At 40.5% G+C, this 19,846-nt stretch overlaps 2 protein-coding genes and 1 non-coding gene across 5 annotated transcripts in view; 1 reads left to right on the top strand and 2 right to left on the bottom strand.

Annotated features, from left to right (window-relative positions):
• Nucleotides 1–15,934, bottom strand: part of ELF1 (E74 like ETS transcription factor 1) — a 109,583-nt gene extending 93,649 nt beyond the window's left edge. Inside the window, exon 1 of the mRNA XM_029936647.1 lies at nt 15,405–15,934. The gene's annotated coding sequence lies outside the window, so the exon portion shown is untranslated. The remainder of the gene's footprint in view (nt 1–15,404) is intronic.
• Nucleotides 15,303–15,374, bottom strand: TRNAE-UUC. The gene has a single exon. It is a non-coding gene; the product is annotated as a tRNA-Glu (tRNA).
• A 125-nt stretch (nt 15,935–16,059) lies between the features above and the next one.
• Nucleotides 16,060–19,846, top strand: part of WBP4 (WW domain binding protein 4) — a 59,251-nt gene continuing 55,464 nt past the window's right edge. For 2 of the 3 annotated variants that reach the window (XM_029936650.1, XM_029936652.1), the window contains exons 1-4: nt 16,492–16,961; nt 17,176–17,248; nt 19,319–19,381; nt 19,471–19,594. In XM_029936650.1, the coding sequence (XP_029792510.1) occupies nt 16,858–16,961; nt 17,176–17,248; nt 19,319–19,381; nt 19,471–19,594 (364 nt within the window). In that variant the 5' untranslated portion in view covers nt 16,492–16,857. Of the gene's footprint in view, nt 16,219–16,491; nt 16,962–17,175; nt 17,249–19,318; nt 19,382–19,470; nt 19,595–19,846 lie in introns of those variants that run through there. The other variant, XM_029936651.1, reaches the window with a different exon arrangement.

The raw sequence follows: 19,846 nt of genomic DNA on the forward strand, positions 1-19,846 counted from the left end.
GAACCTCATCAGGATAAAAAGCTTCTGCAATGCAAAGGAAACAATAAAAAAAACTAATAAGCAACTGATAGAATGGGAAAGGATAGTGACAAATGGCATATCAGATAAAGGGCTAGTATCCAAAATCTACAAGGAACTCACCAAACTCCATACCCAAAAAATGAATAATCCAGTGAAGAAATGGGCAGAAGACATAAACAGACACTTCTCCAAAGAGGACATCCAGATGGCCTACAGGCACATGAAATGATGTTCAGCGTCACTCATCATCAGGGAAACACAAATCAAAACCACACTGAGATACCACCTCACGCCAGTCAGAGTGGCTAACATGAACAAATCAAGAGACTACAGATGCTGGGGAGGATGTGGAGAAACGGGCACCCTCCTACACTGTTGGTGGGAATGTAAATTGGTGCAGCCGCTCTGGAAAACAGTGTGGAGGTTCCTCAAAAAATATTAATAGAATTCCCCTATGACCCAGCAATAGCACTGCTAGGGATTTATCCAAGGGATACAGAAGTGCTGATGCATAGGAGCACATGTACCCCAATGTTCATAGCAGCACTTTCTACACTAGCCAAATCATGGAAAGAGCCTAAATGTTCATCACCTGATGAATGGATCAAGAAGATGTGGTATAGGGGCACCTGGGTGGCTCAGTCGGTTAAGCATCCGGCTTCGGCTCAGGTCATGATCTCATGGTTTGTGGGTTCAAGCCCTGCATCGGGCTCTGTGCTGACAGCTAGCTCAGCTGGAGCCTGCTTCAGATTCTGTACCTCCCTCTCTCTCTGACCCTCCCCTGCTCGCGCTGTCTCTCTCTGTATCTCAAAAATAAATAAAAAACATTAAAAAAAAAGATGTGGTATATACACACAATGGAATACTACATGGCAATGAGAAAGAAGAAAGGGATTTCTCATAAATCCTACCTCTTAATATTCCTATACAAAAAAAAACACCTTTCAATAGCTAGTGCCCTCAGAATAAATTCTAATACAAGATATTTTTACATCTTGACTTTGTAGCCTCGCTTGTGGCCTTTCCACCTCCCAGCATACACCCCACAATCCAGCTTTGCTGAACTTAATTCAGAGCATGTCATGCTTTCTACCTCCATATTTGCGGGTCTTCCCCACCAAATAAATATCCTGCAAAGTCTCTCTCTCCATCACTACAAGGAGGAACTGGTCACTTTGAGCCTCACTTTATATTTTAAAAATTGTCTGATAGAGGCATGAATCACATGCACTCATGTTAAACATTTATGCACTGCTGTAATGTGCAAAGCACTCTGATAGGTTTGCGGGACTTAAACATGAGCTGATTTCCTTCATTAACTCTCCATGACTACTCTGCTGGAATATCTGGGAAGAACATGTTGTTGTTGTTGTTGTTGTTGTTGTTTAAATCACTTGTTTACATGTCTCACTGGTCATTTATTTTAGCCTGATAGCATTCCTGGCCCACAACAGTTCTGTAATAAATATTTGCTGAATGAAATCATTCGAAAGTCAACTAAATACTGGGTCAATGATAAATCTATTTTTTTCTCTTCCACACAAAACAAACCATTCTCAGGTCATTTCTGTAGAAGTCTAAATTACACAAAAAGCAAGGCCCTTTCCTCACTTTCCTGAATGGTCTGATATCTATGAATAGGTTGGTTAAGGCTAGGTCAGGCAACCCTATTTGGGGATCGAGGCTGAACAGTAAGCTTTGTATCTGTTAAGACATCACAGTTTCTGGGTTAGTCCCCATGCTCACACCTGAGCCTCTCATTATGTTAACAGACAATGAATATAATTAAATAGAGAGACACAGAGAGAAGAGAACAAAAAAGAAAAACTCTCAATAGAGTAGCACTGAATATCCAAATATGACCCTTTCCCTCAACTTTTGGTCTTCCATCCCTTTCAGGCTTTTACTTACACAGCCTTCTGTCAATAACCTAATTCTGAATAATTAGAAACAAACTGGTACAGGTTTCAGTAAAAAGGAAAATTCTAATGAGATACTTAGCCTACAGGCTTTGTTTCATAATACTGTACAGATGGCACAATTAAGGACTTAAAAAAATTTTTTTTTAATGTTTATTTTTGAGAGAGTGAGTGAGTGAGCAAGTGAGCTGGGGAGGGGCAGAGAGAAAGGGAGACACAGAATCTGAAGCATGCTCCAGGATCTGAGCTGCCAGCACAGAGTCCAATGTGGGACTCTAACTCAGAAACTGCGAGCTCAAGACATGAGTCGAAGTTGGATGCTTAACTGACTGAACCACCCAGGTGCCCCTTAGTGACTTCTTTAAACTCCTATTTTACTACCATCACAAAGCATTCAATTTTGCTAAACTGCTCTGCAGCTCTTCTTCCTTACTTGAAACCATATCACTGGTACAGATGAAACTTTAAAACTTAAAAGTATTTTAGAATTATGACCATTTTAGAAAAGATTTCTTGGACACACACAATGCTCTCAATATTTCAATGTTCTCAAATTTCTATCTCCAGGTCTTGCTCTTGAACTCCAGATTCCTCTATTCAACTTGACAACTCCATTCAAATGTCTAATAGTCTTTTCAAATTTAACTCCTCCAAATTGAATTCCTAATCTTTTCCTCAAAACCTACTCTACCTAGTTTTCTCCAGTTGTCTTGGTAAAAAAGATTCAATATTTCTAGCTATTCACACCAAAAGCCTTGGCCACTGACTCTCCTTTCTGTCCTCTAGTCATACCCAACCGGTCAAAAAATCTTGTTGGTTCAATCTTCAAAGCATATAAAATCTGAGAATCATTCAGCCTCACTGCCACCATGGTGCTGCAAGCCACCGTCAGCTCTCATCTCCATCACCGTAGAAGTCTTCAGAGCCTTCCTGCTTCTCTTCTTCATTCCCTACAACCTAGTCTCAAAGCAGCAGCCAGAGTAATCTATTTAAAAAGACAAGTCAGATGATATCACTCTCCTCCTTTAAAATCCTCCTATAGCTCTTCTTTTCACACAAAAAATAAAAGTCTTCATAACATCTTCAAGGACAAGATCCTACCCTGGCCCCAACCCCTATGACTGTATCTCTTACTACTTCTTGCTTGCTCTCTCTCTCCTGGTCATACTGACCTCACCTTCCTACCTCAGGAACATATCAAGCATTCTTCCCCTCCAGGTCTATGCAGTGCCTGTTCTCACATCCAGGGAGGCTTTTCTGTTAGATATCCAGGTAGCTAACTCCTCTACCTCCTATAATAAGCCACGGAAGTAATAGATACTAAACTGCTGAGACTTCTCAGTGTGAAATAGGACTCCTCCTCTTCTCCATCCTTTAAATATGGGATTGGCCAAGTGATTTACTCTGGCCAATGACACAGTAACAAAACACACAAGCACAGTCCTAAAAACTTTAGGTACACAGGGACTTAACCTCTCTTGCTGCTGGGATCCCTCCTGCCACCACTACGGTGTGAGAGCCACACAGAAAGCTCTTCAGCCATGTGAGTGAAGCCACTCTAGATTACGTGTATAGCCCCAGATGAGTCAGTTCTATCTGAAGACTCACTCAATCATAAAAAAGAGTAATATAGGGGATAAAATAGTTGCTAAAAAATTATGGCATGCTCATTTAAAGCCAGTTTTAAGAACAATTCTCACCGCAGAATCCTATGCCATTTTGTAACACCCCGAACTCTAAAAAAACCCTCCTATTTTGAACTTTAGAATTTAGTGTGAACTACCTCAGTAGACACTTCCCAAATTTAAGGATACTAAAATGAGCATGTAGGGGCGCCTGGGAGGCTCAGTCGGTTAAGCCTCCGACTTCGGCTCAGGTCAGATCTCACGTTCGTGGGTTTGAGCCCCACGTCAGGCTCTGTGCTGACAGCTAGCTCAGAGCCTGGAGCCTGCTTCCGGTTCTGTGTCTCCTTCTCTCTCTGCCCCTCCCCCACTCATGCTCTGTTTCTGTCTCAATAAATAAGCATACAAAAATAAAATAAAATAAAGTGAGCATATATAGTCTGCTATACAGATTAAGAATTCAGACAATTACAAATTAGAGAAATAAGCCCCCACGATTTATCAACGACTCTCTGCCTTTATTTTTGCTACTGTTTCCCACTCTCCTTTCTCCCCCTTCTTCAAGACTCTGCCAAAGCTGAGCTGAAAGAAACAATATTTAAGAAAAGTGATGAAACCTTAAAAAAAAAATAGGGACAAAGGATGTCCCTTAAATTATCTCAAGTATCTAAATATAAGTAAAGACAGGAGCACCTGGGTGGCTCTGTTGGTTGAGCCTCTGACTCACGATTTTGGCTCAGGTCATGACTGCCGGGTCATGGAATCAAGCCCTGTGTCAGGAGCCTGCTTGGGATCCTCGCTCTCTGCCTCTCCCCTGCTCATGCACTTGCACCCGCAAGCTTGCTCGCTCTCTCTCTAAACAAAATAAAACAACAAAAAACCCCAACTCCAATGATTTGACAACCTCAAACCTATCATTCTTATTCCCTTCACAACTAAATTTGCTCAAAGAGTTGTCTATATTCCATTTTTTTCATTTCCCACTCATTCTTAGATTCATAGTAATCTAATCTAATCCTACCACTATTATGCCACTAAATCTGTTCTAACAAAAGTCAATGACCACACAGGTCTAAACCCAATAAACGCTTCCAGAACTGGTTTTCTTGGGCCTGATAAATGTTCTCTCCTCACTCTTCCCCAGTTCTAGACTACTCTTCCTGAGTCATCTCTACCCCACCTTCACTGAACTCTTGAGGTTCTAAAGATTCCACTGAAAGCCTTGTCTCTCCACACTCCCCCTGGGCAAATCCATCCATTTCTAGGATTTCAACTATCAAGTTAGAGTAGAAAGGTGAAAATCACATCTGTTCAATAATCCTTAACAATCCCCTTAAATTTGCTTTTCAAGAACATTTTACCACATCAACAGGCCACTTTGACAATCAATATATCACCTGAATAAACACAAATGAACCATTTTTCCCTTTGACATTTAATAAGCACCAGACTGAGTAGGTAATTCATATTTGAAAGGCACATTGTAGGAAAAGCTACAAAATTTTTCTCCTTACTTCCACTCCATTCCACCTACATGTAGGCCTTAACATGGCCTACAATGTCTTATACAATCCGATACATGCCATTGTCACTTCCCACCACTTTTCACACATCACAGCCCTCAGGGCCTTCTTTCATCTCCCAAAGGATAGATACCCTTTCTTTCCCAGCTTTGGAGCATTTGCAAAATGCTACTCCCTCAAGCCTCACTTTCCTGTTTGTTCCCCGCTTTTTCCTAGCCATTGCTTACTCATCCTTCAGGTCTCTATTTAAATGTCATTTTCGTAGAGAAGCCTCTTCAGTATAACCTTTCCACCTACTCTGTCGGCAGTCTGTCTCCCTGGTATGTGTGTAATACTCAAGCACACTTTTTTTACTTGTGCAGTGGATAACTGTCTCCTGCACTAAACTGTAAGCTTCTAGAGAATCTTGTCTGCTTTTTTTCATGGTTTTATCCTCAGCACCTAATACCTGAATATCAAAGAAATTAGTAACCCCAATCTCATTACAGAGGTTTTTATAATCTTACAATTTGCATATCCAAATATAAATGCAAAATTGCCTTTATAAAGAAAATACAGTAAAATATACGTAAATTTTACCATCCTAACCATTTTTAAGGTGCGGTTTAGTGGCAATGAGTACACTTACACTGTTGCTCAACTAATCTCCATAACTCTCTTCATCTTGCAAAACTGAAACTCTCTACCCATTAAACAAATCCCAATTTCCCCTTCCCCCGGCCACTGGCAATTATCATTTGCTTTCTGTATCTATGATTTTGACTACACTCTGATACCAGAAATAGTGGAATCATGGAGTATTTGTTGTTTTGTTACCAGCTTATTTCACTAAGCATGATGTTCTGCAGGTTCACCAGGTTGTAGCAAATTGCAGAATTTCCTTCCTTTTTAAGACTGAAAAATATTCTATTGTATGCACATACCACATTTTGTTAATCCATTTATCCACTGAAGAACACTTAGGTTATTTCTACCTTTCAGCTATTGTGAATAATGCTGCTATGAACATGGATGTACAGTCTCTGAGACTCTGCTTTTAATTCATTGGGCGTATAGCCAGAAATAGGATTGCTGGATCATATAGCAATTCTATTGCTTAATTTTTCGAGGAACTACCATAAAACTTTCCATAGTGGTTGTGCCATTTTACATTCCCACAAACAGTACACTAGAGCTCCAATTTCTCCACATTCTCTCCAACATTTGTTATTTCCTCTCTTTTTTTTTCATAGCAGCCATTCTAATGAGTATGTGGTTTTCCTTTTGCAAACTTTATGTACTTTCTTTTTCCTACAAACCTATGGTAAAAAGAGCCCTTAAGATATGCACCATAAACTAACCTAAGACATTCTAGGAGATATTGAAAACAGAGAAGAGACAGTCTTCGAAAGCAAGATTTTAAGGAACAATAAAATTGTGGTTCATATGCAATGACGAAAAAATAAAGAAATGGCATTCCTACTCATCTTTGAAATTCCCTGTTGTCAACTGCCTGCTTGGCATTTTGAATTCCTTAAGCCTATGTTCTGCCTTCCATCAGGATACTTCCTCTTCTGCTTCTGAGCACCTCTGTACCTTCCCACAGTGCTGGGACTCTGCCTGAGGGCAATCTCTTCCTGTCACACTCTTCCTTTTTACTTCAGCTCTTACAACTGGGGTGACTACCTGCCTTACTCAGGGAGTAATTGAATAGCAAGGCCCCAACCTTCCAAGTTAATAGGGTCATCTGTTTCTCTTGGCATAAGGGAGTATCAGTGATAAACAACAGATGTCAGGAAAGTCATAGTAAAACAAATCCCATTACAATCTTGAAAAGTTTGAATTATATGTTTAATTAAATCTGGAAACAAAAAGCTTCACACAAAGCAATATATCAAGACATCCTAAATCAGAAATGCATCCTGGTCTTGGGATTTTAAGTCCAGAAGAAACTTTAACTAAACTGAAAGATTAAACTACAAATAAAGATTTAAGACTATCTAGAAGGACTGTTGGAATGTAGAAGTCAATAGCTAAGATCTAAAATAAAGCAAAAAAAAAAGTTTAAAATTGCAGTTATTTAATAGTGAGTAGTCTGCATTCATATATTAACTTTTAAATCTGTGTGTGTGTATGTGTGTGCATGCCATTTTATGAAATAGTGGTTATTTAACAAAATTCAAGTAATCTATATTGGAATTAATTTTCAGAAAACAAAATGTTTTGTGTTTGCATGTACAAAATGTCATATATTAAATTTATATTTATAGATGTAAAGTGTAAAAGGAAATGCTAACTACTATTATTCCTGAAATAGTCACCATTCCAGCATAAAAAGGCAGATACTGTACAATAAAAAGTTCAGGCTAAATATCTAACTAAAAATTTCTTAATAGAAGTTCAATGTCATTTATAGTTTTAAAAATGATTTGAGGGGCACCTGGGTGGCTCAGTGGGTTAAGTGTCTGGCTTTGGCTCATGTCATGATCTCATGGCTCAGTGGGTTAAGTGTCTGGCTTTGGCTCAGATCATGATCTCATGGTTCATAGGTTCAAGCCCTGCATCAGGCTCTGTGCTGACAGCTAGCTCAGAGCCTGGAGCCTGTCTTCAGAGTCTGTGTCTCCCTCTCTCTCTGACCCTCCCCTGCTCACGCTGTCTCTCTCTTTTTCTCTCTCTCTCAAAAATAAATAAAAAACACTAAAAAATAACAATTAAAAAACAATTTGATGATGAAACCACTAAAGATTAAAGAACATAAATATATCTCTGACTTCACTGGCTCTTTGTCCCAATAGTTAGGAAAGGAGCAAAAGAACCATGAAATAATTTGAAAGTTACTTTCCTTAAACAATATCCAAATAACACTGTGTTTTATTCAGCAACGTACCTTGTAAACTTAGGTAAATATTTGCATTTAAGTCTTCACTTAATTTAAGTATAATTTTTTACTTAAGCAAAAACTTAAATTACACACTATACATCGACTATAGAATATAAGATATAAATGCTGCAGGGGTGCCTGGTGGTTCAGTTCATTAAACTTCTGACTCTTGATTTCACAGTTTGTGAGTTCAAGCCCCACACCAGGCTCACTACTGACAGCATGGAGCCCGTTTGGGATTCTCTTTCTCTCTCTCTCTCTCTCTCTCTCTCTCTCTCTCTCTCTCTCAAAATGAATAACACATCAGGCTCTCTACTGACAGCATGGAGCCTGTTTGGCTCTCTCTCAAAATGAAGAAAACAAGCTTTTTAAAATATGTTGCAAAAAAATTTGCTAACTTCACCCACACTCCCAGACATTTACTTTGAAAAGGTTAAATAAAATAAAATAATCTAAAGCATATTATCACATGTGTCATGCTACACTTTTCAGGAAAACTCAGAGAAAAAATTTAATTATTTAAAATCATTAACGGCACCTAGGTGGCTCAGTCGGTTAAGCAACTAACTTCGCCCAACTCCAACTTCGCTCAGGTCATTGTAAGGTTAAAATCGGCAGAGTAAAAAAGTTATGATCCCAAGAGGCTGGGAAAAGAGATCAGAGCACCCTTTATTAGAGTCAGAAATAAATGTAAAAGGCCTTTAACTGGGAGCGCTCTCGGGCGCGGTTCCCATGTCCGGACAGAATGGAGCAGGGAAGTCGCCAGGGAGAACAAAGGGCGGGGCCTTATATAGGGCAGTAGCTTCTGATGTGTGACCGGGGTCGGAGAACCCCCTTGTAAGGTGAAGAGATGGGGCTAGGGCAAATGACATGTTTCCAGGGAGCTGGCAGCGAGCAGAAAGTTCCAAAACGGCGGTCCGGCGGCCATCTTGGTATTGTTCAGCAGGAAAGTCCCCAGACAGTGGTCTGTCAGCCATCTTGGTGTTCCTTTCCCCGAACCCGCCTAACCTATCAGTCAAGATCTTAGGGCTCCTAAGTTCAAGCCCTACATGGGGTTTTGTGCTGACAGCTCAGAGCCTGGAGCCTGCTTCGGATTCTGTCTCCCTCTCTGCACTTCCCCCACCTTCTGCTCTGTCTCTCAAAAAAATAAATATTAAAAAAATTAAATCATTAACACTCAATTTGAAAATCTCTTAATTACCAAAATGTGAAGTATCAGGCAATTTAAGGGGCTAGGGGTCCAGTTGATACATAATTCTCCTCAAACTGAGTATCATATTCAGAAGGAATGCACAATTTGCTGACCTCAGAATGCTGTTTCAGCCTTATTCTGCTTTACTGTTAAGACAAATTTCGAGCACTAAATGGCCACTCCACCCCTCCTGACACTTCAGGGAATACAAGCCATTTACAACATTAGGCTTAAAAACAGTTCTTCTGCTGGGAAAGTTTTATTTTGTAGAGTTCTAGACAGCACCATTTCCTGAGTTGCAGAGAGCACGTAAGTCTTTCACAATCATGATTTCATTTTGATACAAGCTAGCTCACCAGTTTAATTTGTGAGCAGACTGCCCTTCAAAATAAGTGCCATAGAATAAAATCCAAACTGTTTACATGAACACAATTAAGGCAATTCAACAAAGCATAGAGAACTTCTAACAATAAAATCCAACTCTACAAAAAATGAGAAGGGAAGGTCACTTTCACTTAGCCGAAGAAAGGGGGAGAGTGGGGAGTTTTCACATATTTCTCAAGAAACTCAACTCTCAAAAACTACCATATTTTATAACATAGGATGAAAATACCAGTAAAATAGAAAAAAGACTATTTTACAACATGCCATGATGTTTTTAAAAACACACTCATTGATAGAAAAGGTCTGGAGCAAAGATTCTAAGAAGCATTCTTTAATTTCTTTGCTACTGTTTTAAACAATTGACTGTATTTTAAACTCCTCTTATCTAAAAGCCTCTGAAAAATTTCAAAAACTAATTTTACTTTTCAATTTAATTACCATAACCCACAAATACAAATGTGAAAAAAAGATCAGTTCTAAAATAGTGAAGTTAAAATGAATGAAGTTTTATTACAATTCTTGCTGATCCTAAGTCTAAGATACTGTCCACAGGGTGGCAGTCTCACAGTCTTAAATTTGTCTCTGGATTTAATGTATAATTTTAGTATTCAAAAAGACACACACACACACACACACACACACACACACACACAGGTGGGCAACAATTGTTTACAGTCTGACCAACCCTAGGAGAAAAAAAAATCCATGCTTGTAATTTCTCTATTTCTTTTAGGAAAAACTACTTCCTGGTGTCTTCAATTTTTTCTTCAGTGTGCCTTTTAAAAATCTGATTCTTTGTATTCTGCTACCACCACCCTACTTAAAGAAAGACTAGAGGCAAGGAGAGCTATTAGATTATTACTGTACTGTAGGGGACACCCCACCATAGTCAAGGCTAAACAAAGGGTGAGTGACAACACAAGGAATAGCAAGACACAATTGCTCCATCCTCCAGTTCATCGTGCACACTACTACCAAACTAGTTTCATCAAAAACACTTACATTACAAGAAATCTCTTCTCCCAGTTAATTCCTTATCCCAAATTCAAAGACCTGCACAGTCAGAACCTTCCAAAATCTCCTATCTAAATGCTCTGCAAAAGTCAAGGGAATGTGTAAAATAAACTTCACTTTGAATAGACCTTCCAAGTTCCTGGTTTTCATTCATTCATTCAAATACTTTTTTAATGTTCTTGGGAGTGCCAGGCACTATTCCAGTTGCTGATACACAGAGAAGAATAAGTCAAAGTCCCTGCTTCAAAGTTATTCTCTTTACTGGACAATTTTGAGTTGAGTGTTGTTAGGGGTAAGGGGATAAGCCCCCAAGTACTTCCAGTTCTCCACGGAGTATGGGCCATTGGGAGCACACTAGTGGTTGGGGGGCGGGCTGGATGGTAAAGATACCAGAGATCTGTCAGCACTGACATTGTCTGCTACAAGCCCTAATCTATTTTTGCAGCCTTATTTCCTATTCCTATCCTACATGTACCCTCAGTTCAGCCAAAATGTGCTAGCAACTGTTAATGTGCCTCTGCTCCCGCTTGCTTCCTCAAGGCTTTGCCACATCATCTCCACATGCAAAAGCCTAACCAGACTTAAAAGCCCATCTCAAATGTTACCTCCTAGAGGAAGCATTTCCCCATTCACTTCGCATGAATCTAGATGTGATAGTTTAGAGACTTTCAAACCCATGGCTTTTATGGGCATTTATCTGAGCATTTATCACACTACACATTGCATCATAATTATCTGTATACTTTAACCTTCTTTACCAGTTATTTATTGAATAGTTGCTACATTTCTGAACTATCTAGGAGCTAAAATTGCAGTATTAAATTATTCCATTAATATTTTTTAAATGCTAATTAAATGATAAATGTAAAATGCAATATTACATGTTTTTTATCACTTCAATCTTTTAACAATTTTGTTGATATAATCTACATACCATCACAAAGTTCAGCTGTTCAAGGAGTAGAACTGAATGACCTTTAGTTTAGTTACTAAGTTGTGCAATCATTATCATTATTAGATTATTAGATGATTTTAGGACCTTTTAAACACTCTAAAAAGACACCTTATACCTACATTACCAGTTACTCCTCATGTCCTTTTAACCACTGTCTCTACCCACCCCGGTCCCAGGCAACCATCAACTGTATTCTCTTCTAGATTCACCTATTCTGGACAGTTCATATAAATGGAATCATAGAAAATATGGTCTTTTGAGCCTTGCTTATTTCACTTAGCATATTGGTCTTGAGATTGAGCCATACTGTATTATATACCAGTTCATTCCCTTTTATTACCAGGTAATATTTGATTTTATGGATACATCTCATTTTACTTATTCAGTGGATAAACATTTGGGTTGTTTCTACCTTATGAATAATATTGCTATAAACATGTGTGTACAAGTTTTTGTGTGGACGTGTGTTAATAGATCTTGGGATATACCTAGGAAGAGAATTGCTGGGTCATATTGTAACTCTACATTTAACATTTTAAGGGAGCTGCCATCCTGTTTTCCAGAGCAACTGTACCATTTTACATGTCTACCAGCACTATATGGTACTCAACTTTGCTTGAATCTTAAATTAGTGGAATCTTAAATGATAGTGGAAAAAGAAATAAATAGAAACAAAAAAGTTAACTTCAGATAACTAGGGAAAAGGAGAGAACAAAAGACAGTAATGTAACCAAAAGAAATGGTGGTCAGAAAAACCTCACTGAGAAGGTAATGTTGATCTGAAATACGAATAGCTGGAGTAAAGATATTTCAGGCAGCTAGAAATAAAAGTGAGAAAATAAGTTTGGCATGTTGGAAGAACAAAAAGAAGCCAGTGTAGCTGATGTATAATGAAGAGACATAGAAAGCAAGAGATGAAGTTTGGGAGGGAAGCTGAGGCCAGATGATATTGGGCCTCAAGAAACCACAGTAAAGTCTTTGGATTTTAAAATGCCATCACTATTTTTCAATCCCTTCTATTTCCTTAAAGATAAGTGTTCAACTGTGAAAACATTTATTAAACTGTCACGTACCTTCTGATTGCATCTAATTGTACCAAAGATTAAAGAAACTATTTGGGTAAATAAATGCGATCCAATTAGTATCACTTTATTCTGTGGCTCAGGAGAGAACACCTAAAATAGGACTACCAATGGCCTTTTAGTAACAAGGCACAAGCATATGAATGAAATCTTACAAATTTATCACCTAGTCTTAACCTATTTAAGGTATATGCCTTACTGACAGTAACTAGCAGCTCAGTCATTTTCAATAAAGCAAGCTAGTAAGAATATAATTACAGATAATTCTCATGATTTAAACTTAAATTTCATTTTTTCGAATTGAATTCTGACTGCTTTTCTCATTCTATTAATTAAAAATTAATATTCACTGGTAAACATACAACCTATGGGAAGGTGTTTATATTGCTTGGATTTTTTTTTTTAAAACAGTAGGTTTTCACAAGTTCTATATTTGTTCTTTTTTCAAAGGAAAAGGGTTTTTAAAAACCCTGGTCATATAAACATCACTCCTGTGATAAAAAAACCTGCTATCTTGTCAAAATTTATTAAGGTGAAATTCTCCTCAACGTGCCTCTCCCTTCAAGTACTGTGACCAGGCGATTTGCCAGCTTCATACTTTTTGATCCCAACCCCCCCCCAACCCCCACCGCGGCCCCAACTCCCCTCAGCTTTAGGAGACACATTCTCCACCAGAAGAAATCCAACCAGTTCTCCAAGGTCCAGAGCAAACACTCTCCCTTCCAGTCCTCTTTCCTGAAGAGAATGATGTCTCACCTCTGTGTTCCTGCAGCACTCACTTCTGCATATATAATATATGAAATGAGAAATATTGTCACCAAACTCCTGCCCTCAATATACCTTCAAGTATACATAAAGCTATTTGCAATTCCTGGGTGCTCAATTGAAAATCACATCCATTTTAGTAAAGTTTAGTACAGTATGATACCAGGTCATCACAAATTTCAAGGTCAAGAGTTAAGGCCTCACTGGACTCGAGGAAGAGGGCTTCCTTCTACCCAAATTTAGATGGAATCCTTTGCTGGTTTCTTTATAATGGCATGATCCCACGCTTCATTTTAAATGAAACTTTTCCAAAATAAATAAAGAAATGAGCCTTTCCCACTCGAACTACCTATTCAGGACTGCTCAACAATCCTTGCAACTCTATCTAAAGTTTCAGAGTGATTTGCATATCAAACATTTATGGCTATAAACCCAGAGTACAGAGAAGGTGAAAGATCTACAAAAGGTCAATCGCAAGCTAATGACAAGAACCAAAACACAATTACACTCAGTACTGTATCCACAACTTATTAACACAAACGTCAACATCAGTAACTTTCAAAATTATGTGCCTATGCCTGGTGTATTTTGAATTAAGAAAGACATTAAATACTTTTAGTTCTTGAAGTTTATTTACAATATAAAAGTGATTAATCCTTAATCATGCAAGTCACGTTAACAGACTGTTTCAAAACTCACTGTGTAGTTAAAATATAAAAGTTTGGGAATGTGCACAGTCACCACCCAATCATCTGCTCTTAGTAATGGCACTGACCAGAAACCCAACCACAAGAACCACTTTTTTCTTTATTTGTTCCCCGAAGCCCAATGTACTAAACTTTATAGCTCACCCCATTTTCTAATTACAGCTTGCATTTAAGATAACGCTTTTGTTTCATTTACAGCTCGCATGCTGCTGACACAGCTGCCCCTTCTTTGTAATAAACACAGGGCTTCTATATTTAAAAATACAGTGAAAACTTTGTTGTAACATCCCCTCCCCAGTCTTCAGCCAATTTTCTCTCTTCCAAGCCCCACCTCCACCCCAAGATTTTCTACCAGCCGCGATCAAAACGTTAGACTCTTTAGAAAGTTAAATTTCTTCTTGGAAGATATCTCATCATAGTGGTATTTTTGCTCCGCAGCGTGTGTGTTGTGTGTGCGCGCGCGCGCTTTAAAGCGGGGCTGGTTGGGGGTGGGGGGACGCATTCCCTTCCCCAGAGCCCTGCCCGGGCTGAGACAGGCACTCGAGCCTGTGGCGCTGGAGTCCGCGGTACTCTTCTGAGCTGCGACCAGCACCCCCGAGGTCAAGCTGGGACGAGCTGGCCGCTGCGGGACAGCCGGGTGCACACGCGGCCGGTGACCGGCAGCCGCGCGGACGGGAAAGCGCGCCCGCGGCCACCGAAGCTCGCTAGACCGCCACGCCGCCGCGTGCCCCGAGACAGGCGGCTTTGGGCCAGGGGACGGTGGGGGTTCCCGTGAACAGCCGGCGGAAGGAGTACAGGGTTCCGACTGGGTCGCGGGCTCCCGGCGCGGAGGACAGGGGACGAACACGCCCCCACGTCGCTTGGGACGATCGGAAAACTGCGACCGCGTAGGGTGTGGGCCCTAGGGGGGCGCTGGGAGGAGATAAGGCGAGGCCAGAGTTAATCATCACCTCCCCAGCGTCTGGGAAAGGACGACCAGGGGCGGAGGAGCGTGCGGGCAGCCCCTGGAGAAGTGAAACTCCTTCTCAGCGGCTCAGCCCCGCCAGCCAGAGGACGGAGGCGAGGGACCCTGAGCGCACTCGCTCCTCCAGCCCATCCGACGCAGCACGGGTCACGGAGTCGCTAACAACTACACTACTGCTCGTTTTTCCACAAACTCGTCTTGAGAAGGAGACAAGAAGAGAGCCAGAAGTATTGGAAATAAAATAAGTGAGTTCTCATTCGGTTTAAAAAAAAGAAAGAAAAAGAGACTGCGACGTTCCCATACCGGGAGTCGAACCCGGGCCGCCTGGGTGAAAACCAGGAATCCTAACCGCTAGACCATATGGGAAGTGCTGGTAGGGACACTGCCGTGACTCACCTGACAAGCGCAGGCGCTACCGCTGCCACAGCTCCACTTTCCCGAACCGCCGCTCCCCCCGCCGCCTCTGCGCCGCTGGAGCCGCCGCCGCTGCTGCCCACGCGCTTTCCGAGCGAAGAAACTAGCACTGCCCGTGCGCGCGGGCGTCGCGGGGGCGGGGCGGGGCCACTCCGCCGCCTCCGGAAAGTTCTGAGGCAAAGCCCAGCAACTCGCGGCCTCGAAACCAGCTGTTTCACCTTTCTTTTTTTAACTCCGCCAACAGCCCCCAGCCTATAGGTCCGGGTTTCTCCGCTGGTCAAAGTGCGTGCGGACTAGTTGGCAAAGTTGAGGGCGGCGACGTCTCGGGGAACAGCTGTTTGCGTTCGGGGCGGAGGCGGCGCGCGAGCTACTTGGCTACGAGCCAGCGAGCCTAGAAGAAGGGTGGAGGTTCTGGATCCCAGGGGAAGAAAGAGAGTGAAGGCGGGATGATGCGGGGACTTGAGGCGTGAGGTTCCTGTCTTTCGGCTCAGGTCCCGTCGCGCTTTCACCCCTTCTCGGTGACCTCAACCCCTTTATACCGACCCCACCTCTCAGGAGCCCGGAGTACCGCCCCTGTAGGGGGAGGGGAAGAGGAGGAGATCTCGAACGCGGATTGAATCGCCTCGGCATCCGTAGTTGGGAACCGTGGAACACTGGTCTTGGGGAAAGAGGGAGGTGTCCGGGCTTGGAGGCTCGGGTGGGCCTTGGTGCGGGCCGGGCCTCAACTCGCCCCGCGTGGGGAGCACGAGCTCGAGCCGGACCCGGGGGCGACGCGGGGAGCGGCTGGTCCAGTCATGTGAGTCGGGTCTCAGGCTCTAAACAACGCTGTGTTGTTTCTCTGGACGGCCCTTTCTCCGCGGGTCTCGCCCTCTACCACCATCCCTCCCCAGCTCCTCCTTTCGGTTGGAGGCGTGACGGAGGTGTTCTTAACTCGCTCGGGACCGGCACCAGACCGGCCGGGCCGGTTCTCCGGGCGCGTAGAAATGCTACCCCGCGGAGCGCCCTGGAGGCCTGAAGCACGGGCTTCGGGAGGAGGCTGGCGGCCTGTTGAGGTTGGACTGCCTCCCGCGAAGCACCCGGGTGCCCACTTGCACAGTTGGGGGTCGCAAGCACCCTGTTCGATTCCGTAGCGCTTGAACGTGGGGTGTTGTGAAACTTTAGGGTTGGACGTGGGCCACGGCTGCCTCCTCTGCCTGGTAGAAACGGCCAGTCTTGGCTAGCGCGAAGTCTTTTTTTTTTTTTTTTTTTTTTAAGTCTTGGCTTTTCCAACTCTTTCTAGCCTTGAGGCTCAACAATAAGTTATATTAACTGATAGTCTCGGAGGAACCACAGTCTCCCACCAGAGGAGCCTTGTTCATTGTTCTTTTAATGGAAATAACTTGATTTAGAGCAAATTTGAGTTTTTTCAGGCCTCCCATTACAGCAACTTCCCAAAATGCCAGAAAGACGTAAAGAAGATAAATCTTTTCCAAGATGTGCCTTATTTCTAGTGAGGACAGTGGCAAATGAAAAAACAGAACTTTTTAAAAGTAATTTTAGGTAAAGGAGTTTTAAATTTGGTGCAGACTTTTTCTTTCTTACTCGCAACAATTTCGGCTAACTGCTGCAGTGAGATAAATAATAAAGCAAGGTAATGTGTGTAACAAGACAGGATTCAGTGACTGGGGCTTATATATCAAAACTAAGAAGATACAAAGCATGCACAATTTTACCTTTTTATAAATAATCTTAGACTTGTTTTTCCCATTTTCAGGGCAGACTACTGGAAGTCGCAACCAAAGAAATTCTGTGATTACTGCAAGTGTTGGATAGCAGACAATAGGCCTGTATGATAATTACACTATAAGAATTTAATGTTTTATTCAGTGTTCCTTTTTGTCTAAACTCAGTATTTACTTAGCACCTTCATATACATTGCTCTTGATTTTTCAAAACATTGAAGGATTTCTGTTGTCATTTCTTGTAGGAGAGCTCTGAACCTCCTTTTTTATCAGCTTAAATTGGATTATATATTAAACCAAATTATTTCTCTTTGGTCCTTCAGTGTCATTCAGGAAATGGACATTGAGTGGGTAATCTCATCCATGTTTATCCATCTTATGATGTTGTTTGTAATACTGTCATGTACAAAGAAACATAAAAGGGCAAAGCCCTTAATATGTAAAAAGGAACATTACTGTAGTTTATCTTGTATCTTTTCTGTTCTAAAATAAATATATTTACAAAACTTTATAGCTACAAATGGTTAATTTTAAAGAATATCATTACCTCTTTCATGGAATATGAGAATAGCTCAGTTAAGCACTTTACTCTTCTATCTCTTAATCTAGATTAAACTTTTAAGACATAAAGCATCACTGATTTTTTCCCCCCTCAAAAGCATGTCATGGCAGTATGTATGTAATACATAAGTGGCAGTGTATCTTTGAAGTATATATTCATATCCTTTTTACTTGATAGAGTTCCATGCACAAAAAAATAGTAGCCCCATCTTTAGCAGTGTTGTATATCTTTGGTAGATACTTACTACTGTCTACAAGGAATTTGGGTGTATTTTTCTTCAGGGTTTTGTTGTAGTATATGGGCTTTTGAGTAGTTGCTAAAGTTTTCAACTATCTTGTTTAACTTAGACCTTCCTTACACATAAATGCCACAAATTTTGAAATCTATGTAAGTCACTGGTAGTTTATCTTCTCTTCAGCTACCCAGGCAGTTCAGTGAATTTTAGGAGTCATAAAGGGTAAATAATCTATTCTAGGATGTCTTTCTTATCCTTGGATTGTTAACATACATTGATTTAACCTTTAATTAGAAACAATTAATTTCTTTTGAATGGGCCTTTAATATTCTTTGAGTGGTATAATTTAGGAAAATCAATATATGAAAAATAGAAGATGAACATTTGTTTTACAGTGTTACTGTTTAAAGAGGAATTCACTGTAGTGAATTGTAGAAAATTTACCCAAAATTTCTTATTGTATATAACCAGACATTTGTAATTTAGGGAGCATTTCTGGCTGTTTTAAATAGGTAATATTCATTCATTCCACTGTCCCATTCAGTTACTATCATTGTTTGTGGGTTACCACTTTTTTCATTTTCTTGTCTAATTTTTCCATTGTTTATTTATTTCCATTGTTTATTCCAATATACATGAAATGTAGGATACCATATACACTATCCTTCATAGTTTAGTGTGGTTTCTGTTGGTTTTGTTTTGTTTTTTTAATTGAACAGTAGATCCTGGAGCTTTCTCCATACAGGGAGCTTTGTTCTTTATTCCAGTAGCCAAATTTGGTAGATAGTGCCAAATTGTCCTCCACAGGAGTTTTACATTTTGTACCATTACCACATTCTATAAAAGTATTTACAATTTGGGAGGACTTTTTTACTGTCTACTTTTCTCCCAATTTGGAGGAATAAGGTTCTAAGGATTATTGTTTATTCTCTATGTCCCTTACCTAACATGGCAAATAGAGCAGTACAAATTCTAGCAACTTACTGATTTTGATATTTTATGTTGAGAGGTGTTTTCTTGAAGTTTTTTTCCCCACTACTCTTCCTGTTTTGTTTGAGCCCTCATTACAATCATACTCACTAGATTAGTCATCCACGGTATTTTGTATTTTTCTTCATTGATATGGTCATCGTAGTTTATTTTAAGCACCAAAGAAAACCGGGTCAGTGTGTATAGTAATAAATAACATGGTTCAGTTCCCTAGCATCATTTGATAAAAAGTTCTAATTTGTTTTAAAATTATTTGTCTTTTTTCTGTCAATCATTTTTTTATTTCAATTTTGCTATGTTCCATTCCCATGTTTACTGTTACTTTACTATGAATATTATGATGTTTATGTAGCTTTCCTTTTCATTTTCTCTTTTATTCATTTTCAAGAGTGTTGAATTTCATGAAAGAGGAAAGAATCATAAAGAAAATGTGGCAAAGAGGATCAGTGAGGTAATTTAGTTTATTTCTTTCTTTGCTAATTTTTCTATGTAAATATCAGTCCTTCTTCTGGCTTTCACTTTTCTGTGTGTCTTCCATAGATTAAACAGAAAAGCCTGGATAAGGCAAAGGAAGAAGAAAAGGCATCAAAGGAGTTTGCCGCAATGGAGGAAGCTGCCCTGAAAGCATACCAAGAGGATTTGAAAAGACTTGGCTTAGAGTCAGGTAAAAAAGCAGCCAGCATGTTTTAAAACTAACATCAGAGGTCATGCTAAGTGAGCTTTTATTGTTTCCATAAAGACGTTATACACTCAGGGTATACTCTTAGTGCTTTTCCTATGCACCATAGCTGTATTTAGACTGTGGGACTTTATTCCTGCACTTTGTTTAACTTTAAAGTTTCCTCTTTTGGGGTGCCTGGGTGGCTCAGTCGGTTGAGCAGCTGGCTTCGGCTCAGGTCATGATCTCACAGTTCGT

This window comes from Suricata suricatta, chromosome 4 (assembly GCF_006229205.1).
Source record: "Suricata suricatta isolate VVHF042 chromosome 4, meerkat_22Aug2017_6uvM2_HiC, whole genome shotgun sequence".
In the NCBI taxonomy this organism is placed as follows: Eukaryota; Metazoa; Chordata; class Mammalia; order Carnivora; family Herpestidae; genus Suricata; species Suricata suricatta.